The sequence below is a fragment of the Alosa sapidissima genome, chromosome 7, assembly GCF_018492685.1.
Source record: "Alosa sapidissima isolate fAloSap1 chromosome 7, fAloSap1.pri, whole genome shotgun sequence".
Classification (NCBI taxonomy): domain Eukaryota; kingdom Metazoa; phylum Chordata; class Actinopteri; order Clupeiformes; family Clupeidae; genus Alosa; species Alosa sapidissima.
This window is the reverse complement of record NC_055963.1, coordinates 4,212,246-4,239,456: the sequence shown is the minus strand read 5'-3', so window position 1 is coordinate 4,239,456 and position 27,211 is coordinate 4,212,246. Positions and strand designations below refer to the sequence as shown.

Sequence of the window (27,211 nt, the reverse complement as noted above, 5' to 3'; positions counted from 1 at the left end):
CTAAAGTGTGTGTGTGTGTGTGTGTGTGTGTGTGTGTGTGTGTGTGTGTGTGTTTGTGTGTGTGTGTGTGGCTGCTTCTTTGACAATAGATTGAATAAATAGGAGACACCCTATCCACCCTAAGTTTTGTCCCATGTTTCACCTTCATGGCCTCTAAAATGACATCATCATCATCTATTTTGGCCCAGTATCAACATGTTAGCCACAGACCAATCACAAATATTGGCCACAATAGAGACTAATAACATATTCATCTCATTTGAAGTACAATTACAGCTACACTGAAAAATGCATAGGCCTAAAAATTAAATTAGGCCTATATTCTCTCTGTGTGAATGCCATTTCATAGGCTACTCATACCAGGCTTCTGTCTTGGTAGGCCTATACTATGCCCTAATGAAAAATAACTATAGGAATCATATAGTATTTTGGGAAAAAATATTATAGAAATGTTATCGGAATACTAGGCTATAGATATCATAATCTCAGTATTTTAGGAATTATAGAAGTAGGCCCATGCTACTATAAGACTGTAGCCTAGAAACACTATAGAGGAGGGCAAGGTTATTATAGCGGTTTTAGATAATATTATAAACGTAGTCTATCATACATTATAATATAACTGCTATATATATATATTAAAAATCTTACTAATATTAGCCCACCACTTCTTTTTCGTAGGGGTGTTTTTAGTCACGTGGGTGATTTGAACAGGGAACTTGTAATTCCCCCGTGACGGGAAGAACCAAAGATTGCAGATGGGCGGAGCACTCCTCAGCAGCTACTCTTTTTCTGACAGAGAAGACAAACACTGCGTTGACAGCTGCATCTTATGCATCTTAATTCCAAACCAAACGCACCTAAGCTTGTGGAAATGCAGTGTTGGATCGTAATAATGGTAAGTAGTAAGTTACTCGCTGACGCTAACTATAAGTTGACCTATTTCTTACCACTGCTACGTCTTTGTATACAAGTGTGTAGGCTATTTGTAGCCTAAAGAAAATGGCAATTTACTGATGCTGATGCTACATTGCGATTGATAAAACGTGTAATTCCTAGATGTAACTAGGCTAGATGTGTGGCCATGAGATAGGCAGGCTATCCTACTAATGATAATTGCGTTCTATGCGCAACAAAATTCGAATGTTTTATTTGGTTATTTTACTTTCACTTTCACTTTGAGCTAATCAACGCTATTATTAAGTGTCACCTATGTTAATACACTAATATATCATATATATATATATCAGCTATATCAGATATGTCCTGCGTATGGAAAGCGTATAGCTCTCGGCACCTAAAAGTGAAACTAAGTTTCAGTATCAAAATGAGTCGTACCCACGAGAATTGGGTGGGTATTTGTGGGACTTTCCGTGTCCAAATGTTGTGATCATTGGTGCAGAAACGTGCTGTTCTCATTGTTTTCCTCCCCAGATCGTTCTTCACGTCCTGCAGGTCCAAGCCTGCGATCTCGAAAAGCACTACCTGAATGATAATAAGGAATGTTGCGACATGTGTAGGCCTGGTAAGATTAGCCATTACCCATTTCCTCCTTCTATGCTTGCCATATTAATAGTTAGCCTACATGCATTTCGGCACATCAAAATAATAGTAAAAAACATTTGCGTTTATCAAAAGCTCATAAAACCTTCATTTTTAGGAACAAGGATGCCTAACAGGGTCGACTGCAAAGAACCTGCGTGTGTCAATTGCCAAAAGAACGAATACCAGGAAGGTTACACAACAAATACGAAATGTTCTCTGCAGCCATACTGTGATCCAAGTAAGTGTGACAAATAAAACACATGGCCTAGTTGACCATGTTACTGATGCTTTTCTGATGTCAATGTTCTCTGACATGATTCAAACTCCAGAGGAAGCCCTGTAGTGTGGTGTTATATACCAATTCCCCTGCACCCTCAGATGAATAGATACTTGTTTTATCATAAATGTGAAGGCAGGTAAAAATGACACTTGTTACTTGAGAAAAGTCTCTGAACTTGACCTGCATGAATTTCTATGACATGATCTGTTGTCTGTTTGGAAATCAAGACTAGCCTGATGTGTGCAGATGTATTAACACATCGGTCGTAATGTCATAAACTGCATCTTAAAACATGCCATGGTGTGCGTGAACTGACAGTATATGCTGTGCAACCACATGCACAATCACATAATGCTTGTCCTTTACGCATTAGTGTAAGGGTCAGACAGACAGAGAAGTGAGAGTTTCAGGGGAAGCCATTGACGTAATGTGTACGGAGGGGAAATTTGTTTCAGCTTTCTCAACCACTAAGGTCTCTCACGCACGCCTGGACATACCACGTTTGCGTCTCACACAGAATGGTGACCGTGCCTTCAGTCCATACACGCCTCTTTGGAACAGTCTACCACATGACCTCAGATCAGCATCATCTGTGACTGTTTTTAATCTCATCTCTTCTGACATTGAGCCTGAGGAAACTGTAGATGGAGATCCTACTTGTATTATGTCTGTGTATGTCTGGAGGTATCAGCTGTAGTTGGTGTTGGAACGTTACATACCTACTTACTTTTTTTTTAAGTATATTTTTTGGGCTTTTATGCCTTTAATGCGACAGGATAGTGGAGATTGACAGGAAGTGAGTGGGAGAGAGAGTCGGGTGGGATCCGGAAAGGACCACTGGATGGGAATCGAACTCGGGTCGCCGGCGTACGGTGCAGGTGCCCCAGCCAGTCGCGCCACGGCCGGGGCCTTACTTAATCACTTTTAATTGCAACTACTCAAGGTTACTGTACATGTTCGGAGAAACTTATAGAAACAATGGAAGCCATAGGACAAGCATTCATTTTGCTCACTTATGTTATGTTAAAAGCAACCTTTTTTTTGCCATGTTCATTTCACCCACTTCTTTCCATGTACTTAATTTGTTTTAGTCAAAGGCCTAGTATTTTTTGAGTGGGTGTAAAGTTATTACCCTGTTATATCTCTCTTTAACATTTTCTCTCTCATCTCTTTAATTTCACACACTTTCTGTACAGCATTTATTTTGTGTACTTTGTGTGTGTGTGTGTGTGTGTGTGTGTGTGTATGTGTGTATGTGTGTGTGTGTGCTGTTTGATTGCTAAACCTATGTTTCCTTTTTTCGGTTGGTCAGTGGTTCAATGATTCCATTCATTTGTGCTGTTACATTTTGGTTAGAGTAAGGTACCTTATTTGGCATACATTGCACTGGGCTCTGTAAGCAATATCGACACCTACCCATCAGTGTTCTGCTTTGAAAGTGTCCACAGGGGCCATGTGACAGAGATGTCATTTACTAGGATGTAGTAGAATTTCCAATAAAATTGAATAATATACAATAAAATGTAAAACTTTACATTTTGTACTTCGCAAGATCATTTAACCTTACCTACTATGTGCTTATACACAGATCTTCATATGGAACCAACACCCCCCATAACAATGGAACATATAAGTCCGTGTAGGTGTATGGAGGGTTTTCACTGTGTCAACGAACTGTGTGCCACCTGTGTCCTGAATAGCCAATGCCCACCTGGCTTCAAGGTGTCAGAAAACGGTAGGTTAGGCCCCATCTCTCTGTGCTGTTTCTATAAACATAATAGTGTGAAATGAAAGGGCATGCACAATTGATCAGTTATCAATGTTATGCATAGCAGTAAATGAAAAATGTATTAGTTTTTACGTTACAAGGTGCTAATGGAATGTGTTTTGCTTGCTAGATCTCACTGTTTGTGTTATGTGGATTTATATAAACTTTGGATTATCTTGTGCTTTCAAGGTTTATGTGATGTGTGTCATGATTTAAATTCAAATCCCACACTCAAAATGAAAATCACAAAAGGAAATGTCCATCCCCAACAAGTTCCCTCATAGAAACTTTAAACTTGACAAATTTACAACAAATCTGTATTATATGAATTTAGTTCATCTGTATGTGTGTCCGCTTGCCTTTCAGGTGTAGTAGTATTTGCATAATGCATATGGGTCACATGTTTAAGCTCTCCCAGCCTTAGGCCCTTGAAACCCCTTCAGTGTTACTGTATCTAAAGGTTATTGTGAAATGGGATGTGCCACTTACACTTTTTGTCCTGGATGTTGTTCTAGCCACTCAGAAGACTGACACCAAATGTGATGAATGCCCTCCTGGAACTTTCTCAGCTGCATTTTCATTAGAGAGCAGCTGTCAGCCATGGACAGAGTGAGTTTTCGTATTTGTTGCTCTATGCATACTTTTCTGATCGGGAGATCTTTTCAAACAGCCTAGAGCTTTGTGAATGTACACTAGAGTTCAAAAATCCTGTGTTGACCCATCCTTAAATGGAATTTGTTATTGAATAGCAACTTGCTTTGTGACCAAAGTGTCCTCCTTTTGTCCATAAGGTGCAACAATGACAAGCCACGGCAACAAGGCACTACAATGACTGACAACATTTGTAAAGGTTAGTGAAATACTTTGGCTAATCATCATCATCAAATCTTGTCTTACTTATTCAGGTACATTTGTGTTTTTATGTTTACAGGATATCAGTGCAACTTGTAAATATGTATGAGCTTTTTTTTGGTTTTGAGCGCTAATATTATCAGCTAAACAAATATTTATTTTTTGTACACTAATATTATTTATAATGTACACTATTAAAGATATACTAAATCAATATTTCACCAGGCATCCACGTTGTGGTGAACCTTGCACTCCCCCCTATATTCAGTCTAGGGCCTCTGCATATGAGAAAGGGAAATAGCACTCTAATGTCTAAAAAAACACCTATGCTTTGAATAAGTTCTACAGACTTCATTTGGTCTGATGGAGCCTCAACCAGCAGTTTATAACAGTTTAGGTTTATTGTTACAAGGGCAGTATAAAGACCACTGATAGAACATGGATCAACATAATGGACATACTAGAATATTTAGGTATTTGTTGCCACCTTTAATCTTAGACCACATGTAAGGGATGGCCATTTTAAAAATATCTGCATTTTAATCATTTTAATAAAACTTGCCAGTGTCAGACATAACATGTGAGCAATTTTGTGGCTAATATTATATATATATATAAATATATATTTATTTCTTTATTTTTTTCATTTCAGATGGGAAAAAAACAGCCCACATTGGTGTTGCTGTTTTTGCAACAATTTTTGTCCTGGTGGTCATTGTGGGCATTATCATTTTCTGTCTAAAAGGTAATGGACAATGGACAGATATTTATCGTTTAACAAGTGATTCCTGACTTAATTGACTTTGTGTTTACTTTTCAAAATACACATGAACATTGTCTTATCCTATCTCTCCCTAAAAGAAAGAAAAGCTTTAGTGGTAATATCTGGAATTGTCATTCATTTTTAAATTGATCATCTGTAACTTAGTTTTGAACTAGTGCAGTGCCCATTAAAAAATGCTATTCCTGTAGAAAACCTGTAGCCCAATTACATGTCCACAGGTACAGTAGGCCTGCTTTATAAAATAGGATGATAGGGAAAAACATCATTCCAGCAATGTGTGGTGAGCAGAATTTAAGGATGGCTGTGACATTTTTACAGATCAAAATGGCATAAGCCTCTTGCAGTCGGAATTGCCGTTTGTTTATTCAAGTCTAAAGATTCAAAGTGTCAGTTTATTGCACATAATTTGTTTACGTCGTTTTGAATAGCCAATACATACCTGTGTTGGCAGGTTGTTGTAAAATCCATGGAATCATTTTATGCAGGCAAACCGCATACAGGGTGTCTTTTCTGTGGAGGTCAGAGATGACAATCATCCACACATCTTGCACTTGCTTAACTTTTTACCCATGTACACTGATTCAGCTCTGCCAAAGCCCCACTTGTGTCCTCTCTGGAAGCCTACAGTGCTGTGTGAGTGAGAGAGGGAGCCAATACATTTAACAATATATTTTGCATTTCTTATCCAAACAACATCAAACTTGCCACTACACTTACTCTTGCCAGTAGCAAGACACCTGCGAAGTTTTAAATCAATCGAATGTACAGTTCGACAGATATGTGATTAACACACACACACACACAGACATGTATAGATAGATGTGAGTGATATAACTGTACCTTGTAGGTCCTAATATAATCTACATCTATGTCAATCACAAATCTTGGGCCACTGTAGAAGACTGAACCCAAAAAAAAAGGGCCGGAGCACATGATTGGTTTAACTGAGCTTTACTGGTGCTGGTGACTAACATAGACCTCTCCAGAATAAGTCCCGCCTCCGTAACTTCCGTATCCATCCAACTTCCGGGCGTCGATTGTCTATGGGAAATAACACGGCGTTTCGAAATATCATACCGGTAAAACATCTGTAGGTAGCGAAGTAGAAAAAGCTGGTGGGCAGATTGGCCTACACACTTCTGCCATCTAGTTTCCACTGGATTTTTTGATTGTCGGTGCCGTTTAAGTAGTATACTATAGACTATACTACTTAAACAGCACCGAAAATCTAAAAATCCAGTGGAAACTAGATGGCAGAAGTGTGTAGGCCAATCTGCCCAGCAGCTTTTTCTACTTTGTCATCAACAGAGTTTGACAGGTACGATCTTTCAAAACGCCATGTTATTTCCCATAGACATTTGACGACCGAAGGTTGGATGGATACGGAAGTTAGGAGGCGGGACTTATTCTGGAGAGGTCTATTTCGACGCGATAGTGTCTTCATCGGAAAACTCAGTTTAACCAATCGTGTGCTCCGGTCCTTTTTTGGGTTCAGTCTTCAGAAGTGGCCGAGATTTTTGATTGATTCTGAGGTTCTGCTCCGTGAGCACCAACGGGCTAGAGCGCAAGAGACACCCACTTCATTGAATTGACATCTGTGTCACTTTTGTTGCAGGTAAATGCGAAGAGCCATGCCCAAAGGTAATTCTTTTCTGATCTCATTTTATTATAATAGAATAATATAATAAATATTTCAATGGTGGATTGATAAATTACAAATGTAGTGGTCATGCAGTTTAACATGGCCCTAAACAGAATTAGTAATAAACACTATGCATCACAACAATCACAACATTTAATGGCAAAACAGCAACACTTTCACTACCAGTTATCAACATTCTGGGCAAGTGGACCAATCACATTTGTTGCCATCGGACCATTTTTAGTGTGGCTCTGGTATTGCTATATGGATATCTCTGGCAATGTGATATCACAAGCAGCTGGAGATTCTTTAATCCATCACATTATGCATGTCATGAGCAAAGGCAAATGAAGCTTTTTTCCCTCTATTCTCTAAATCTTCACTTAGATATAGCTGTGAAGTACCAGAATGGTGATGGAAATGAAATGACATTTTTGAAATGAAATGACATTGTTAATTGATTTAGTCAAAAATGACTTTTTAGATTGTGTACTAATTTCTTGTTTTCATTTTGGCAGAATGTTTTGAATGTGTGGACAAAGACATGGGAGAAAGAGGTTTGCATTTACATTTCATTGATTTATTTTTTTCGGCTGAATTTACCTCCCATAATAACTACTGTCACAATCTCTGTTGTTAAAACCAGCGTCCTCAAGATGAATGAATATTAATTAACATTTTTATAAGTGCAATTCTCACTGGGTGGTCAGTTAGGGAAAGTTTGTGTCAATCTGGTCAAATGCATCAATAAACATTACATTCATATTAAAATGAACAGTTTATAGTAAAGCCATGAGCCCTAAAAAAACACCAATTATTAACAGACTAAATAGAATTAACAGAACAATAACGATAACCATAAATTTACAAACTGCAACTCTGTAAGGAAAATGAATTAGTTAGAAACACTCTTTAGATGCTTTCTGAAGATCCCAAAGCTAGAATACTAGAATGAAGAGCATTGAGTAAGTCATTCCACCAAGGTCAAATCACAGAGATTAAGAATCTTGTGTGACCTCTTAGCAGGGGCGTCGCTAGGTATTTAAAACATTCGAGGCTAGAGCCCAGAAGTTAGAGACCTTTTTGTCCGGGGTTTCGGGGGTTTCTCCCTCGAGAGATTTTGAAAATCGGGCTGATGAACATGCAATTTTAACCTACTGAAAAGGAAGGCCAATTGTAGTGACTCACGTCACGGCATTCTGAATATTTTGATGTTTAAAGACCGTGTAAGGAGAACGTCTCTTCTGCCAAAGTGCACCACATACAACACCCAAAATATGACATTAAAATAGCCTGTAGAATAAACATCGTCATGCACCTCTGTCAAGTGCACAGGTGTGAGCGTTCGTCTCGGGATAAACATTTGGACGTCATCCCCTTCAATTAATGGGCTATGGGTGCCTTGAAAGCAATGCATTTGGGTTGTGTAGGCTATCACGAACTTTTGCCCAAAGAAAAAGTTCCATTCTGTCAAAATCAAGCCCAACATGCATTGCTTGGAAGCCCCCTCAAACGAGGTCAGGTTTACCATATTTACTGTGCATGTGATTCAATAGTAAATCACGATATATTGAAACTGAGCTGATTGAAATGTCCTCCTGGGTTGCGGGATATGATGACACACTGTGAGTTTCCACTTCTTGTCCATGCTCTGCCCTTTTTTTTTCTAAAGAAACTTCTAATATCCATTTGTCCTTCTGTACACTTATTTCGCTAAGGCTAGTTAGTTGAAGCACGAAACAGCAATGCGTAATAGCGTAGAGAAGAATTGAAATTGCAACATTTTGCAACAAATGATTCTAAACCTGCCCAGATCACGTCAGATTTTCTTGCGCTGAGATCTACGAGTGCTTCAGAGTTGTCGTTACCGGCTAAGAGCGTCTTAACAGTACTTCTCACTGAGGTCACCAACAGGACATACAGAGGAATTACAACTTAGAATACATAATCCAATTTACGTTCCCATTCTTTATTGTGTTTACCTGTGATGAATTAGATTTTAGCGTGCAAAACAGCATAGCCTACATTTAATGGTCATAATAATGTGATGAAAAGCGGACAAAAATGCAATCAAGTTATGAAACGAGACGTTGCCAGAATAGTTTGCCATTATCTTTGCTAAGTGAGGGCTATATTTTATTAGGGTTTTATTTTATTTGGTCTCAGCATTTAACCCAATCAGTGAATTAGTGAAACACAAACAGCACACAGTGAGGTGAAGCACACACTAATCCCGGCGCAGTGAGCTGCCTGCTACAATGGTGGCGCTCGGGGAGGGGTTAGGTGCCTTGCTCAAGAGCACTTCAGCCGCAGCCCACTGGTCGGGGCTCGAACCGCAGTGAGGGGTTTTACCTCATAGGCCTAATAAAATATAGCCTTCACTTAGCAAAGATAATGGCAAACTATTCTGGCAAAGTCTCGTTTCATAACTTGATTGCATTTTTGTCCGCTTTTAATCACATTATTATGACCATTAAATGTATGCTACTTTGCACGCTAAAATCTGATACATCAGATTAAACACAATAAAGAAAGGGAATGTAAGTTGGATAATGTATTCTAAGTTGTAATTCCTCTGTATGTCCTGTTGGTGACCTCAGTACCTGTTAAGACGCTCTTAGCCTGTAATGAGAACTCTGGAGCACTCGTAGATCTACGAGTGTTTTCACAACGCTCTTACGGCTTCTACACACATCGCATGCCAGTGGGTGTTCCCGACGGTAGCCATGCAAATAACTTGAAGTTTAACCGTAATTTGATTGGTTGGTGCCGTCCGTCGATTGGCTTGATTGGCCGGTGCAATCTGTCGGTGCAGCAACAGCTGAACTTCTATACGCGAGTGACGGTAGAAACGCGACGCAATGGACCCACAATTCAGTTCGGCAACGGATGACGTGAGCCCATGTAAAGTGAATGGGATGTGTCTCCAGCACTGCAACGCACGCAACTGTGTGTAGAAGCCGTAAATCTACGATGGTTTCGGGAAACAGTCGGCAAATCTTAAGACGTTCGTAAGAGGGACTTTACGATGCTCTTAGGCTTACGCACTGGGCCCAGATGTGCTGCTGCACTCTGAATCATCTGTAACGATGCCTACACATGCTTGTGTTGAATGCAGTGATGGAGACGCATCTCGTTCACTTTACATGGGCTTACGTCATCCATTGCCGAAGTGAATTGTGGTTCCGTTGCGTTGCTTTGCTCCCGTCACCTCCGTCAAAAACTTTTTTCAACTTTTGCTCCACCAACGGACAGCATTGCAAGGACCAGCCAATCAAATTATGTTATGCTTCAAGGTATAGTACACACCCCCAACCATCGGGCAAACCCACCAGCATGCATTAACGCAATGCAACCACGTGAATCTAGGGTAATGGTCTCGGTACACAAGCAGGATGGCCAGCGTAGGTGTGATTGATTGCAGAAGAGTGGATGGAATAGGATCCCGAGATCATGTTGTTGGACAACTTCGGTGAAGAAGTGTAGAGAGAAAGAATCCAATGATGCTACCATGTCTACACAAAGTAATGCCTTTTTATTGGCTCATTGGGCACTAATTTTAGCAACTTTACAGAGAAAAATGTTGCAAAGTCAACTGTGGACAGTGAAATGGCTGATTGTGGTGGAGGCTTGAGAAGACTTGAGTAGAAAAACTTTTTCGGCTGTCTGTGGGGTTCTCATGTTTAGAGGGGAACAGCTGGACTTTCCAGGAGATGCACAGAGAATCAGTAATGATCAGATATATGTAATGGATCAACAATACGATGTCCTGTAGTACAGTTCCATAGCAGAATTACATTAAGATAATAATTACCAGCTTTGTGAGTAGAAGGATTGTGAAAACATTTGCTTTGCAACTCCAGAGTGATGCAATGGGCAGTAAGGAGGGTTTTATTCCCTACGAATGAAAATGGGGTGAGTGATTGCTGTCAATCACTCCTAGGGCTCCTCCTGAACTTTTCATTGCTGTTCATTGCAAGGCTAGATCACATGTTCCACATTTTTGCCGTACTAATACAGACATTTTCAATTAAATAGCAAAACTGCTTGTTTACTGTAGTTGGCAGATTGGCCCAAGGTGGGACCCGCACCCTTCTCTCCACTCACTCTGCCACAGCAATCAAAGCTACCTAAATGAAAATGAGAAGACTTTTAGATATTTGTAACATTTCCCTAAATGTGTTTTGAAATTTTTCTTAATTCCAGTGTGTTTTTTGCAAGTTTTTTTTTTCATCATTTACTGCAGTTTTGCTCTTGTCGACCAACATAATTGACAACATCAGATATCTTAGAAGAAATTGTGACAGTGGATAGATGACACCTTCTAGAAATGACACCTTCAAGTAACTTTAATTGAGATCTAAGTCATAAATGGAATGTTTAGTTGCTCATTTGTTAAATCTGTTAAATTCGAGCCTTGGCATTTAAGTGAATTTCTGTGAGAATTGTGGGTCAAAATGTTATAATAATAAACTAAGTGTCTCCATTATATTTTAGAAAAGACAAGACCAATTTGAACCTCTGAAGAATAAAGAAGACATTGAGGCTGGGATGAATGAACAGACTCTGCGACAGGCTGAGGAAAATGAGGTCAAGGAAGATGAGACAGACCGAACACCTGTTCAGGTAGAAGAGTGCAGCTCTGACAATCATATTGATACCGAAGTACGTTCTGAGGGAGGACAGATAATACAACAGGAACAGGGCAAAGAGGATATCCTCTCACAGACTGAATCCTGTCAATCCACCTAATCATCAGGGCCTCTATCTTACTCTCGGCGCACTGCAGCATCTGGCACAACGGAACTGTGAACTTTGCTAGTTTGTGGCCAACGCAGTTATAATTATCCCTCCAGGTACATGTTGTGTAAATAGCAAATGAATGTGCACGCCCATGGTGTGTCGATGAAAAAACGAGGTGTGGTCAGGCACATCGATCACACATTGCTGTTTTGACATGACTGAAATGATAACACCACTAACCAAGAAAAATCTTGTTTTGAGAGTGCACTGTCAAGAAGTCCGAAGCGTACTACATACTCGACGTTCCCGACCGGTAGCGCGACAATGTGACATCAAAATGACGTAGATCGCCAGGATTTTGGCCGGGTAGCGCACCACTCTATTTTTTTCAGCTGAGCACGACAAACCGGAAACTGGAAGATGGACTAGTTCGAGGGCAAGCGAGAGTTGCAGTTCGGAGGACCGTTTTGTTACAGTCGTGAATTTTTAATAGTTTGCTGGATAAGTTAACAACGTTACCAGCGAGAGTCGCAACACATGGAATTAAGAGGAAAGAATAGAGAAGATTTATTTTCAACCAAAGCATATCTACTAAGACCTGAATCTCTTTCCACTTTAGGAAATTACACTAAAGTGGAAAGTTACAGGTTATACAGGATATAACTCAGCCAGCTGCTAGCTAGCTAGGCAGCTAAGTAAAATGTTTAAATTATTAAAATTTCCCTCGGGATCACTAAAGTATCTATCTATATATCCATCTATCTATTTATCTATCTATCTGCACAGACCTTGGAAACTAGATGGTAACGATGACGGTAGTTGTGAATAGCAGCAACCAAAGTCTGAAGTACCATCACAGAGGCTAGCTAGTGTTTTTTTTACTGCCATTGACGCCAATGCTTCTGACAGCTTCTTCTACTGTGTATCGTAGGTAGCGATAGCCTTTTCACAACAGCGACACCTCTGTTCAGGAGAATATTGCAACTAGTGTCGCGACCACCAGCGCGACTATAAATGGTTACGGTGCTCCCGTGACGTCACATTGTCGCGCTACAGGTCGGGAATGGCAAGTATGTAGAAGCCTTAACTTGTGATCTGCCTCGTGGCGAGACCTAAGCAACATTTCCCTGGCAAGCAGGGCTGGACTGGCCATCTGGCTTTCTGGGCATTTTCCCGGGGGCCGACGTACCTTGGGCCGTACCTTTTTTTTTTGCATAATTTTAAAACATGCACAACAATCGCAAAAGCAAGGACAGTTGGCGGCCCATTACTTCATTTCTATACTGAAACCAGACCGGCCCATTAACAACTCTTATCAAGGCCCACCCCTCCCACATTGGCTCAGAGCCATATAAACAGGCCCCAGCAGTGGCGCGACTGGCTGGGGCACCTGCACCGCACGCCGGCGACCCGGGTTCGATTCCCGCCCCGTGGTCCTTTCCGGATCCCACCCCGACTCTCTTTCCCACTCACTTCTTGTCAATCTCCACTATCCTATCTGATTAAAGGCATAAAAAAGCCCGAAAAAAAAAAATGGATAAACAAAGTACATGCAGAAGTTACATGTAGGTAAATCAGCAACAGGTTAAAGGGCTGTACATGTCATTTTGCTGCTTATGAGGACAATTAATCAATTTTGATATGTTAATATAATGATAATGATAACATATTGTGAGACTGTCACTTACTGCTGTGGCCACTCAATCAGTCAAATAGCACAGCATAAGTTACTTTAGCATTGTTTTTTTGTATTGCTAGCATTGCACCTTAACATGGTCACGTTTCCAGCTGAACCCTCCACATTAATCAGATTGCAAAAAGAATTCAGTGGAAATGCATGGATTCAGTTGCTTCCAGTAGCAGCAACTGGAATCCATGCATTTTCACAGAATTATTTTTGGAATCTGATCCCTTATCATACTTGTTCGTTTGTACTCGTCGCTCGACTTATCGTGACTAAATTCAGGATGGCATCGAACGGTAAAATTCCTTAAGATACTGTCTGTATAAATTGTCTTGTAAATAAACTACCAGTGCTTGTTCAAAGTTCTCTATGTCTCGTTTTAAATGTCAAGGCCCTCGGAAGTCTACCAATGAAGTATGGAGCTACTTTGAGCCTCGTAAATGGTGTAAAACAGTGATTAATTTGCATGGCTAGGCCGATGCCCGAGGCACCACAACGAAACACTGTGTTGGTAGCATTGGCTAACTAGCGCCAGATTTCTGAGTGCAGGGGACAAGCCAAGGTGAGCTATGAGACATACATTCACACTCGGTATCATGTTTCAACACACTTTAGGTCAAAATCACACCGGAATTATCCTTTAACACTTGTACACATCTGTTTTAGCAAAGCAACCTTTGGTGGAATCCTGCTGTTATATAGATGGTCATGCTCACAAGCAGATTCCTTCAGCAGAGATGTGTTAACTTGTCATACCAACATGCCATGGTCCAAGTACTCTTTTTTTTAAAGGGAATGGGAGATGGCACTCTAATTGGTTTAATAGATGTTACACCCAAAAACACACTCATGATTAATGAAGAAGCGTAAGTACTACCCTTTTGAACCATGCGTCTAACGTCTGACCACTTATTCTGCCATCAAACTAGCCTGATTATTGTAATAATATTGTTGTAAGCATTACACCACCTACTGCATTTTGGCAGCAGTCAGCTATTATTGCTAAATAAAAGACCTTTACAGTTATTAGATAGCTCTTATAAGTTAATGTTACACATCATGACATTTTTGTCCATTATGATATAAATGTAAGCATGTAGGTATGTAAATGATTAAATTATGTTTAATGTAAATGATTAAATTAAGTGTTTGCTAGTACCATGTTCTGAGGATTGCATTTCTGCTACTATGCACTCAAGGGAGCTGTCTTTTTCACAATAAATGTCTTTGCTAAACATGTGTGAACAATCGGGAAGCACTGACAAAGTGTCTCTGTGTTCTGTTGTGTTGTAGAATGTATTTTGTGATTTAATTATCATGGTGTTTGTTAAACATTTACTTGCTAATAATGACTAAAACACTTTGTTTAGACAGTTTTATATGTTTTAATGTCAATGAGAGTGAACTAACTGATTTCCCATTTATGTGTTACTTCATTACGTGGGAGCCAGAGGGAGCTGAGCTCCCTTAGAGTGAGGAATGGCTCCCATGAAAACAACAAAGTCAAAAATCTGAGGGGGTCTCTCATATCTGAAGGTGTCTGGCATTGTAATTTAATCTTAAACAACGCTCATTATCCATCCATGTGTGATCTCTTACCATTAAAGACGTTAAATTAAAATATAGGCTAGGCCTACTACTGAACGTAGACCTATACGCTCTTGAACGCAGCATGACTGCACTTCACCACACCACTAGACTATATGAGCAAACCGCATAGGATCGATTTGACAGCACTTGCAAGTCCGAAGAAGTCACCCTGCTTTGATGCGAGTGTTTTGTCTATTTACATAGGCGTTTATTGGGCTAGCCTACATGGTTTGACATGTGTCTATTACGAGTGTTTTGTCTATTTACATAGGCGTTCATTGGGCTAGCCTACATGGTTTGATATGTGTCTATTACGAGTGTTTTGTCTATTATATGCGTTTATTGGGCTAGCCTACATGGTTTGATATGTGCTGAAGAAGTCCTGTTTGCTGTTGAACTTGCGCTTCGCCTCTTCTATGTTTATTGACAAAGCCATAAATTATGGCCCATACAGCCTACTTCAATGATTGTGTGAATTGATCTGTAGGCTATCCTCTGCTGTTCAGAGCTCCGGAAAGTTTCCAGGTATTTTGAAACACCTGTTAGCAATCTCTGATGGCGGATTATTCTATGGCTACCCGACAACATCTCTGTGCAAATTCCAAAATTGTTCCCTATTTATTTCCACGGTTCAACACACGAGACGACTGAACACCAATGCAGGTGTGTACAGTAATGTGTACATTAGCCTATAATACTAGAACATAGTTTGGCTTCAATTCATTTCTGCCAGTTAGTGCATTTTCCCTGTGTATAAGTTAAAGACTACATGCATTATTGTGTTTGACACTGAGGATAGCCTATCTGAGAATATTGTGAAATTGAAATGAAATATGGACTATTGCAATCAATAATGTTGAAATTAATTGAAAAGAATCAATTTCTATGAAAAATCTCTGTCTGTTGGGTGCGTGTGTCAAGTTATAGCCTAGGGCCTACCGTGCGCATACTGCGCAAAAGTGCCACTCGCGCCTAGGCTATTTTGTATCGCCTTATGCTATTTGCGGGATGTGCCAACTTTTTATGAGATAGAGAGACCCCCTTAAAGACAAAAAGATAGTTCGGGCCCTGGTGAAGGGTATGTGATGATGTGGGGCTATTTTAATTCCAAAGGCCAAGGGAACTTTATCTGGATGCATAGTATCCATGAATTGATCATGAGATAACTGGCCTTTAAAAATAAAAATCTGCCTGCATATTGAAATGTAACATATAGGGGTGACAATACTTATTTTAATTTTAAGGAAGAACGTTTATTTATTTATGATACATTATTCATTCACAAAGAAAATTGGTGTCCTTAAAGGTTGGATATTTCCTCATTTTGTCACTTAAGGCATTAAAATCAATTTCCAAAAGATGATTTTATATTCCTCTTTTTAGTCAACTTTAGCAGAGGTGCCAATAATTCTGTAGGGTACTGTATACCGTTAGACTTCAGGCCTATGTCCTGCACCATGGTTTTAGGAAGCCAGCACAAAAAAAGAAGATAGAAGAAAACTGAAAACAAAAAAGAAAAACAACAAGTGATATTTTCACCAAAGACCAAATAATATGTTATGCTACCCATTATGTTTTTGGTGTATTTGGGTGGTTTTGATTAAGAAAAATAATCTGATCACTTCCCAACCAAACAATCAACTTCAGTATGATTGATATAATCTGAAATTCACAATAAAAAAATGTCACTATCACCAAGCCGGAAGAGTATCTTCTTCGAGGTGGAATACAGAGATCTGTTGTGGGCTGAATTACATGGATTTATCTTGATTTTATTATCCTATCTCTGGCACTCAGCATCACCTTTTGATACACTATGCCTTCTGATGTCATCTTAATATCTCTCTCAGGCATACCTAGCTTGTGCTGTGGACGAACAGTATTAGCATATCTTGGCTATAGCCCTGAAATGATTCTCAATTGGGTTTGGTCTGTTTTCCATGCCATGTTCTTGGTTAATTTGTGCTTGTGTCCAACATCTCCCTCTGTTGGTTATCTATACACAATTTTAGAGTGACAAATATTGTCTGTACAACTACCAACAGCAGCAATGCGCCCCATCTCTATAAATGTTAAGACTCTGGGATTAAAAAAATGAATTCTCAGATTCTCAGAATATTTTGATGTATATGATGAAATCCCCAAATACTTCAAAATGTTATGTTGGTGAGCATTATTCTTATATTTTTGTATTTTTCCCACAGTTTTTCAGAGTGCTGAATGCCTCAGCATCTTTGCTTCTAAAAGACTTAGCTTGTCTTGGAGGCTTTTTTATACCCGGTCATGGTGCCAGTTAATACGTTGTGAAATTCTCCCTGTGTTTTCTTCAGCATTTTACAACTTCCCAGGCCTTTTATTGACCCCGTCAGTTTTTTAGACCTGCTGCTGGCATCAAATTTCAGTTTACATTTAACAAATGGGGTTTTTAATTCATTTGAATAATATCAATCTATAGTCAACGGCCCATAATGACAATTCTTTTTTGATTTATAAAAATGGAAAAACAAAAATGTTTCAAGTGTAGTGTAAATTGCTTAGACATGCCATTAGGGGGCGCTACAGGATAGACAGGGAACCCCTACAGTCTCCATGGGCAAGTGTTTTACTGAATACTATACTGTGAAGGCACATCTAAATTACCAATACCAAGCCCCAACATTTGTTACCCATTCCTGTCAACTAGGTCATGTCCAGTTATTTTTAAGCAGCCACACAAATAATAGTCTATAAATACATCTTCCTATCTGACTTTTGGCATCATAGCCCACAATTCCTCAGCATAGAACTAGCCTCAAAAGACAAGATTTTACATATATTTTTGAAAATGAGACCATAGTCAATGTTTCATTGTACACCTACAAAGTTAATTAGTGATATCAAGCTTTAACCTATTTCTTTCTTTGTGGTATTTAAATTGTATCCTACTTATAAGGATATTCTGTCCAAGAATCCAAATCATGTAGAAGTCTATAATAGTCTTCAGATCCTCAAAGAAACCGGAAATGTCTCTCATATTTCAATTACGACAGGCCTTATTGCTTTCATTCCCCTTCTAGTTGAATGTTTTGCCCTTGAAATATGGTTCAGGATTTTCTGGGATTTATAGAAGGAAATGTGCTATTCTAAGTAATTGATGACTTATGATTTATGAAGTGTAATGTAAAAGTAAAATATGTAATCCTAATTTAAGATATGTAGGCTACTGACAAGAATTATTATTTTTTAAAGCTGGTGGTGCCCAAGTAATAACAATACAATAGAATGACTAGTCCTATCAGTCCCAAGTCATTACCTAGACGTTGTCAGAAGTACACCCTTTTACTTCATTCAAATGTGATTCAAGAAGGGTTGATTATTTGTTGCAGGCTATAGGCAGGCTATAGTTGCCGGTTATTGGCGATAGACTAGTAAATTTAACAAGAAGAAACAAATATTTCCGTCTTTAGTACATCCTCATGCCAGAATGCACCAAAGCCAAATATCCATCACAAAACAAAATCAGTTAATAACTGTGGGCTTGCCCCAGTCTCGTGGGAGATCAAGTTCATACTGGGTAAAGTGCCTTAAGAAATATGCACAAATATAATTGAACAATTGCATCCTTGTGTCCTCATTTGGGAAACACTGGTAGGCCTACTCACAAAGCAAATAGCTTATTCATCAGTTGTTTATGTGTAGTTTATGTTTAATGGCAGAAGCCTAATGTGAATAAGACAAAATGAAACATGTGACACAGCCATGAATTGAACGAATTTCACCTCCTAAAATCACAAAGACCAAGATAAAATCATGTTGATAATGGATGATCTTCTCAGGATCATTAAATTCCAAATATCATAGCTTCATCTTATTTCTCAAGTTTGGTGAACTATCCACATGGAAATCTGAGAAGCGTAAAAGGCCGGTTCAATCGTGATAATCATTTAACTTTGACCTTTGTTGTGGACTGTATTTTCTTAGTTTACACAACCAAAATATTTTTAAAATAATAATGAATGTCATTATCTGTCAACACTGTATTGAAAAAAGTGATTATATTATCCCTAATAAAGACACAGCCTGTAATGGAAAGCAATAATAATTCCATAATTGTGTATGCATGCATAAAGGAATTAAGCACTAGGATTAGTGTTTGCTCTAACACTCAGAACAGAGCTAGTATGCATAAAGTAGCCTAGGCCTACGCTAGCCTATATTTCACCCAAATCAACAACCAGCATGCTACTGTAAATCATGCAGGCCTAGCAAGAGAAAACTGATGGAGAATTCACAGATCATTTTCAGATTTTATTTAAACAAAATAATTTGACAAATTATGTGAAATTATTTTATAATTTACTATGCACAACAAAATACAAATATATAATATACAGTTTGTGGTTTACAGTCTTTGGTTTTTAACGAACCCATGACTTCGAACTTAACAAAATTGTTAATTTTGCAAGAACTTCTTCAAAGTGCAGTAAACAGGAATGGGTCAGCGGTTGATTAAACGTTCACTTGACAGCTACTGTCCCTTTTCAAAAACTCATAGTTTGCCGGGAAGTACAGACCGTTCCTTGAAGCCCAGTTCAACCACCACTTCCCCACATCGAGTCCACTGCTGGCGTTGGTATAGGACGCCTCTGCCGTCTTGATAACTGTTTGTGAAGTGGCGATTTCCGCCAATGACCAGATTTTGGGTTTCTGAATACTGTCGCCAACTTTACTCTCCTTGATGAATGCGCCGGGGCCTTGTTCACCTTTAACAAAGTCGTCAACTGAATTGTCATTGTCTTTAGGTTGTTCAACAGTTTGGGGAAATCGCTCGTTGTTTACAGACCGGGACGGACATCCTACCACTGACTCCCGGTATTTCTCCTCTTCGTCTACTGCCTCCAGATCAATTTCATCTTCATCCTCGGAGACTGAAGAGGTATCTTTCTGCATCATACCCTCCTCCTCACTTTCACCCTCCTCCTCTTCGTCTGATTTACTTTTGGAGGCCCAGCTGACACGGTTTTCTTTCTTCAGGCGCCTCCGGGCGTTAGCAAACCACGTAGACACTTGTGTTAAACTCATTTTGGAGACTATGGCAAGCATGATCTTCTCACCTTTGGTGGGGTATGGGTTCTTCAGATGTTCGTTTAGCCATGCCTTAAGAGCGCTTGTGCTCTCCCGACTCGCAACTTTGTTAGTCCTGCTTGGGTCATCTGGGACCATTGTCTGATATGGCGAATAAAATGAACCACGACTTAGAATTGTATGATGGTATGGTGAGGCAGCCTTCAGGTCAAATGAGTTCACCTGCAGGCAAAGGAAACAAGACACAATTATAAACGGCTTGCCATATTTGTATGTACATAGTGCAACATGTCTCCACCACACTGAAATCAAATTACACACATATCATTTGTTAGATATAGGCTAGGCCTACAATGGCCAGAAAGCATACACGCATAGCCTAGACAGTATATGAACGATCGATGTTGAAAGAGCACGTAGCCTGCTGTAACTCTATAACTCTGAGTGCTTACCATGCGTCGCGCTTGAGGATATGGGATAAAGTTATATCCCGGTAGTCCAGAATACGACAAGGGCAGTCCATTTAAGGCGTTGATGTGAGAGGGCAATTGTTGTGGGCTAGGTGGACACCCTAGCTGATATTCTTGCATAGTGATGCTTCTTTCAAAGAAGAAGTTACCAAGTCCTATTTGAGAGGCAGGCATCATTAGTCCCGGCAAGCAGATGTGTCTACCATCAACTTGCTGGATGTTTTTATAGTCAACACACCAGCCATGGGCGGTGCCAGCTATGGTGATTGACAGGTGTATAGAATGAGCTTGCTTTCACGCGATCCAAATCCCTTCAAAGGGGATCCTCTGCTGTTCCTTTTAACGCTTTCTCAAAGTCGCGTGATACTTATCTCAGCGCAGTTTCCATTGTGTTTCTAGGGATGTTCGAGGTTCATTTAAAATTCACATTTTACTGCGATAAGGCCGATAACTCATCCTGCATTTAAATGCCAATCAAAACTCAAGCTCATTGCATAGAGGGAAATCACTACAACTAATTAACTTTAAGGCTAATATATTAGACTAAATATTTAAGGTTAAATCCAATGTCTTATTGAATTCAACTGCATATCTATATGTGCTTACTGATGTATTCCTCTTCAAAATAGTTAAGCTATTAGGTCTTCTACTCAAAGATTTGCCTAATTTGCAGCTATGGGGGGTGGGGTGGGGTGGTGGTTACATTTTAGCCATTTGCTGCAGAATTGGCCGCATAACCTAATTTGCCTGTTAATTAGATAGCTAAGTCTAGTTCGAAGAAGCTTGAAATTAAGTCTAGGCTAGTCCATGATTTGATCATGTTCCCTGGCTTTATCAGTCCCTGTGAAGCATAAATGTGTGTTGCTTCTGTGTATCTCATTCTCAGGTTACTCTGAAATAGGAATCTAGCAATATAATGGGTTCTGACTTTTTGTAGCCTATAGCATAGCCTATAGGCCTAATTCAGTACCTCCTAATTGAATACCTCCATTGTCAATTGAAACGAAATGTTACTTAAATTCGATATTTGCTCATTTAAAACGCAACTTCGATGCTTGATTCAGTTACACTCTCCAATAGGACACTGGGACATATATAAAAAGTGTAAGCTATTTGCTAAGCTTTCTACACAACAGTTGAACTCTGGGTTGTTTTATCTTGGGATTTGCTATAGGCCTGCAGGATGATATGCTGTGATCACACACCTCACAATGAAAGCAGTACCACACGGTCTGACACAGTAAACGTTGAAGCACTACTGCAGAGTGATTAAAGTGATTACCATCAAAAGACAAAAGATGTCAACTCCCTTATAGGCTAAGAGGCAGTCTACAATCATAGACTCAAAGCCCCCGCACAAAGGCGCTGATATGAGAGTGCACCAACACTGTCTGTCACTTACCAGGCACAACAGCGCCGATATTTTCAACTGACAGCATTCGTTAATCAATGGATGTTATTGAGCAGCACTGACAAATATAGGGCCAACCCGTAATCTCGGCGTCGAAAGCGTTCGGTGATGGAGCAAGGTTGTGTTGAAAACAATGGAAATAATGCAACGGAAAAGTCACTTGGCGCCTTTGAGGTGCAGGAGCTTTAGGTGTTCTATTTGGAACGTCAGTGTAGTGTTGCTTGTGCATAGCCTTTAAAATGAAATGGCTAAAAAGTAAAATACTATAGGCTTACTGATTTATTCTTCACACAACACGATCAATCATCAAGCCTGTGTGAAAACTAGCAACATGAAACCTGTAGCTGGGCTTTTGTGATTTTAATGTCATTCAACAATGCCAAACGAAGCCTATAGTCCCCTACCAGCGGAATTCGTTTGGTTACGGCCAGGCATGCATTGAGCAAATTAAGTACATTTAGGCAAAACAGGTGTTTCCTAATGTATATGATAATGGCGCCACAAGTGATGCAAATTTTGAGATACAGATAAATTGATTAGATTAGAATACTTCCCATACATCCCAATGCTGCTGTTGCACGAGAAAAAGATGCAATTGGTGCAGGCCTGTATTTCGGAGGATGGAGCTACATTGATGTCGTGGATTTTTCAATAAAATACCTAAAGGATTTTTTTTTCTGGAAGGGAATGTAGAAAATAGGTTATAGCCTACGTTGTCATTTACAGTATAAGCTGGCAAATAAAGGTTTTGTTAATCAAGAACTCTAGATAGAGATGGCCTTGTGTTGCTCAATCAGCCAAGAGCAATTCTCATTGTATACGCCAGTGTGTCTCTAATTTAGTGAGGAAGGACCCACCAAATTATCCTCTCCTGTTACATACTGTAGTAAATAGCACTGATAGTGGATTGAATTTCTTCACAATGGTATTTTCTTTGAGTTGTTTGTTTATAATCTCTGCATGTTGAATAACTTCCCCTAAAGTAGGCCTATAACTTCTGTCCCATGAGCAACATAAATTTAACTCTTAGCTTGGCCTATTCTTAAACACAACTTGAAACTGCATGTAATGAAACAGGAGAGCCAGGCACTAATGAATCAGTGATGACGATGGACGTAGGTGTCACTTCATTAGGCAGCTATCGTCTACCTAAACAGCAACAAAAGGGCCGATAGCTTGTCACAGGAACGGCTGTGGTGGGTCTAATTGGGTGTTAGCACAGGGTGGAGATGACCCCATTCACACTTTCACACCTTTCTTGTGTTAGTTTTCCTTGTTGCACCAACCCTTGATACATTTTATTCAAGAGAGGATGAAAGATCATATTATATTGGCCAAATTATTTAGCATCATATGAAATGGTGACAAGGTATATAGGTATTAATGAGTCAAATCAAAATATAGAAAACTTTTTTTAGCTTCCGTGTGTCTCAGTGCTCTGAAATACGTATTGTTTGATTGATCACAATTAAAATTGAAATAGCAGCCATGATCGGGGTCCAAGCAAATGCTGAGCATGAGAACCTTGTTTGACAATTGAGATTCAATAACCTAGACAAGGTAAACCATGAGACCTCAAGACAAAATGACCAAGTGAGTTAGGCTACTGCAGAGTCTGAAGCAGCTAAAGGTTGTGACTAAAAATACCATTTTTTTTTTGTTTAAGTATTAATATACATTCTATGTATGATGAGACACAGTGAAACTGAAGGAGGCAATGAAAGTCAATTGGAGGCAACACATCCAAACCAAAACCTTTGAGAATTGGAACAAAGATTGAAAGCGAACATAATCTGGCAATGATAGATAGATAGATAGATAGAAAGATAGATAGATAGATAGCACCAGCATCAGAATGTGCCTATACAAAATACCATGGATTTTCAGGCTGAAACTACATCTCCCAGAATACAGACACGAAAAGGTGTCTGATTCGAGAAAGTTATGGGAGAGGGAGACAAAGGCAACAGAGTGTCAGAGAGGAAAGAAAGTAAATAGGGAGACATTGGGAAGATGCACAGCCAGTGACTAGGGAAGTTTATTTTATGGAATAAAGACCTTTGTAACTTTTATGCTGAGGGTAGTTTCACAATCAGGGTGTGTGCTTGATATTTTTCACACACAGGCCTGTGTGCCCCTAAATATGTCATAATATTCCAACATTATATGTTATTATTAATGGCAAGACTTAAAAGCACCTTGACAACTGGAAAAAAGAACGATAAAAATAAAATTTCTTGGCACAAAATGCATCTTTCAGTCACTGTTATCTATATACTATATACTATGGACAGGAAAGTTGACCACATCAGGCCATTTTGTAACATCTTACAAATGCAATGTGAAAAAAGTTTAGTGAACACATAATGTTGTTAACAGACATAGTGGGGAACAGAAATCCGTTAGAACATTAACTGACTCTCAACTGAGATCTCAACTGACTGACCCCATTTGACAGAGGGTTTGCTATACTTCATACCAAGCAACAACCTCCCAACAACATGCCCGGAACCAATTTGAACATCAGAAGCATGTAGCTTCTGGGAAATCACCCTAAACTTCACCACCAAAGTTTCCCGTCAAACGCTGTCCACTCCAGCACATGAGAATATGCAATACAAATTCCACATCTGTCAAATGTTCTTTTTCTTACATTACAGATGCTGATGCCACAAGAGACAATAATAAACTATACAAGGACAGTAAAACATACATTTCCAGAATTAATTTATCTTGTGTAATGCTATCATGCAGTTAACAAGCATATTTTACCAGGTGGTGCTATAGACTAGCCTGGCCACGCCCACCTTTCTCCTTTCAGGGAGATACTCTGGAACACCATAGTTCAGATTCCGTCAAACAAAGAAAATATCAGCCAGTCACCACGAGAGGAGATGACAAAAGACTGACTGTGGTAAACTGTAGAGGCAAATGCCCGCAGGACTGCAAATATCAGCCAGTCACCACGAGAGGAGATGACAAAAGACTGACTGTGGTAAAGTGTAGAGGCAAATGCCCGCAGGACTGCAAACATCAAACGTTGTAGTTGGAAAGAGTGACACACATTGCTTGAGTGGTGGTGCAAGGTCATGGACTCATTTGTACATCAAGCACGTTTCAGCAAAGAAAAGAAAACTGTCAAAGGTCAACAAGTTATTTTTTTTTTAATAATGGGGCAGTGATGGTAGTCATCTGGACAATATTGGGACTATGCACGCTATGGGAAGAGTGAGTTTTGAACCAAGTCTTATGAGGTATTCAGACACTACCACAGAACTATGGACAAACTCACAAACTCATTGTCAGCATTCTCTACCAACCCCCCCCCCCCCACCTTGCCCCCCCCCCCCCCCATGTTTTCCAGTGATTCTTATCAGATTCACTCCGTCACTCGTTTAACACAAAAAGTGGTGTTTGCACTGATGGTGATTGGGAGGATATCTTTGTTATGTAGATTCTGAAATGTCCTTCCCTGTTGGAATTATGTGTTCATAGATGCTTTTCATAAAGTATTACTTAGGAACTGCATGTGAATTTGTTAGTGAATTCAAAAGTGTGTGTGTACTGTGTGTGTCTATGGACATGTGTGTGAGTATGTTTTCACTTGACTATCAATGTCAGGGTCATGGTTGTATCTCTTCATTGATGTCCCTTTGTTTCATTCGACAACAATTTAAACATTGTAGACATCATCAGGGACCTGAGTCAAAATGTCAGAATATGTGCCAGCTATTGCAGACCATATAACCGTGTCATAGTTTAAAGTATAACAAGATGGAATTCTAGTCTAAAACTAGCAAACTGACCACCTAAAAAGTTAGTAAAAAACGGCCAAACACCATCAACTGCCCAGTTGGCATTGTGCAAACCGGGTATCATTGTGTGATATTTTGGTATTGTGCAAACCTGCGGACATGGTATCTATTGGTATCATTGTGTGATATTTTGGCAAATACTTTTCTTTCATGTCCTGAGTGGGAAGGACAAGTTATCTGCCCTTCACACAACAATATATCAAACATGTATTTAAAGATCATACCAAGGGTAGTTGCTATGAAAACATACATAAAAGTGGCAAATTGTAACATATTGTTGCTTTACTTGATTTCTGCAAAGGGCAGCAACCTATATACTGATACTCATTATAAAACTATAAAAGTGATACTGTGTCTTTGAGTAAGGCTGGAATGACAGCAGTGAATGTGTTATCATCATATATACCTTTAAGTGTTCTGCTTCTTCTGAACACAGCACTTTTATGTTAGGGTTTTAAAATGTTTTTTACATTGTACAGTTGCATTTTACAATTTAGTTCAGAAGTTCATTGAAGGATATTTGTTACAGAAATAATTTGATGATTAAGCAGTGACACAGTCTTGAGTACTGGCCAGTGTGCCAATCTGGGATACAAAGCACAAATTCAGAATATTTTCAAAGTTATTACTCTGGTATTATACAGATGAATATCATAGTGATATGCTGAGATAATTCATTAAAAAATGCATTTTGTTTACTAATGTGCTACCTCTAAGCCTACCTCTTCTCTGTTGTTTGGTATTTGGGACATGACATCTACATTTGGAAGCCATTTGTAAAACAAAAGTGACAAGGAAGCCAAGAGCCAAGGGCCCACTGTTTTCAGGGCCTAGATAACAAAGCTGGCTGAAGGCTGTGGGGGAGCTGCTCTCATGGAAATGAGCAACCAGGCGGACAATGTAGCTCCTAATCTCTTCAGAGAGAGAGTGTGTATCTGATTTTCATTAAAAACTGCCTGCCATTGACACACTGAACACCCACCCAGAAACACTCACAGGACCGCCCCCACCCCCTCCACACACACACACACACACAACACCAATGTTTAACCACAGGCTTCTCTTACACAGCAAAGGATAGATAGATGGCAGCTCCCCCTCAACACACACACACACGCAACAGAGGGACTAGGATTAGCAGGGTGGGTATAGGAGGGGTACTTTTTGAAATGGTTGGTGGGGTGGAGGGGGGTAAAGCCTCAAAGCATGGGATTAAAGCTAATATGGCCTCCCCGGGTCCTGATCTCTACAGAGGGCCACTCTGTTTGAGGGCTGGGGGGCAGTCAGATAAGTATCTATTACAAAATCCCCCTCTCAACCCACCCTCCTAGAACCCCCCCTAAAAAAGCAAGGGCACAACTCAGCCTCTTCCTCACTCCTCTGACAACTACAGCCACAAATGCAATGCATTGGCCTCTGGCAGATAAGCTGGTGTTAAGGGCTAAAACTGTATGGAAGTCAATAGGAGACATATTTACTCCATCTGCTGGCCTCAGAAAGAAGAAACCCCTTCAAGATCAAAGATGAGCTGTGAAAAAAGAAGAGAAATGAGGGGATGAGGGG

The 27,211-nt window shown here is 39.6% G+C and overlaps 1 protein-coding gene across 3 annotated transcripts; it reads left to right on the top strand.

The window, feature by feature from the left end:
• The first annotated feature begins 743 nt into the window (after positions 1-743).
• Positions 744-26,785, top strand: cd40 (CD40 molecule, TNF receptor superfamily member 5). Of its 3 annotated transcripts, none has more exons than XM_042098911.1 (13): positions 744-898; positions 1,435-1,525; positions 1,661-1,783; positions 3,414-3,560; positions 4,109-4,202; positions 4,385-4,443; positions 5,098-5,190; positions 6,845-6,870; positions 7,390-7,428; positions 11,369-11,497; positions 24,494-24,535; positions 24,655-24,716; positions 24,798-26,785. In XM_042098911.1, exons 1-13 carry the CDS (start codon positions 833-835, stop codon positions 24,877-24,879), a joined length of 1,053 nt encoding a protein of 350 aa, XP_041954845.1. In that variant the 5' UTR covers positions 744-832; the 3' UTR covers positions 24,880-26,785. The 3 variants fall into 3 exon arrangements, with proteins under 3 accessions (XP_041954845.1, XP_041954844.1, XP_041954846.1); XM_042098910.1 differs by having other exon boundaries at positions 24,655-24,764; positions 24,847-26,785; XM_042098912.1 differs by lacking the exons at positions 24,655-24,716; positions 24,798-26,785 and adding an exon at positions 19,670-19,803.
• Positions 26,786-27,211: the final 426 nt, after the last annotated feature.

Bases quoted from the DNA above. Each gene is read 5' to 3' on its own strand.
- cd40 (XM_042098910.1), top strand. From the start codon at position 833: ATGCATCTTAATTCCAAACCAAACGCACCTAAGCTTGTGGAAATGCAG. The intron at 1,784-3,413 runs GTAAGTGTGACA...GCTTATACACAG, and splicing joins GCAGCCATACTGTGATCCAA to ATCTTCATATGGAACCAACA. The intron at 5,191-6,844 runs GTAATGGACAAT...CTTTTGTTGCAG, and splicing joins TATCATTTTCTGTCTAAAAG to GTAAATGCGAAGAGCCATGC.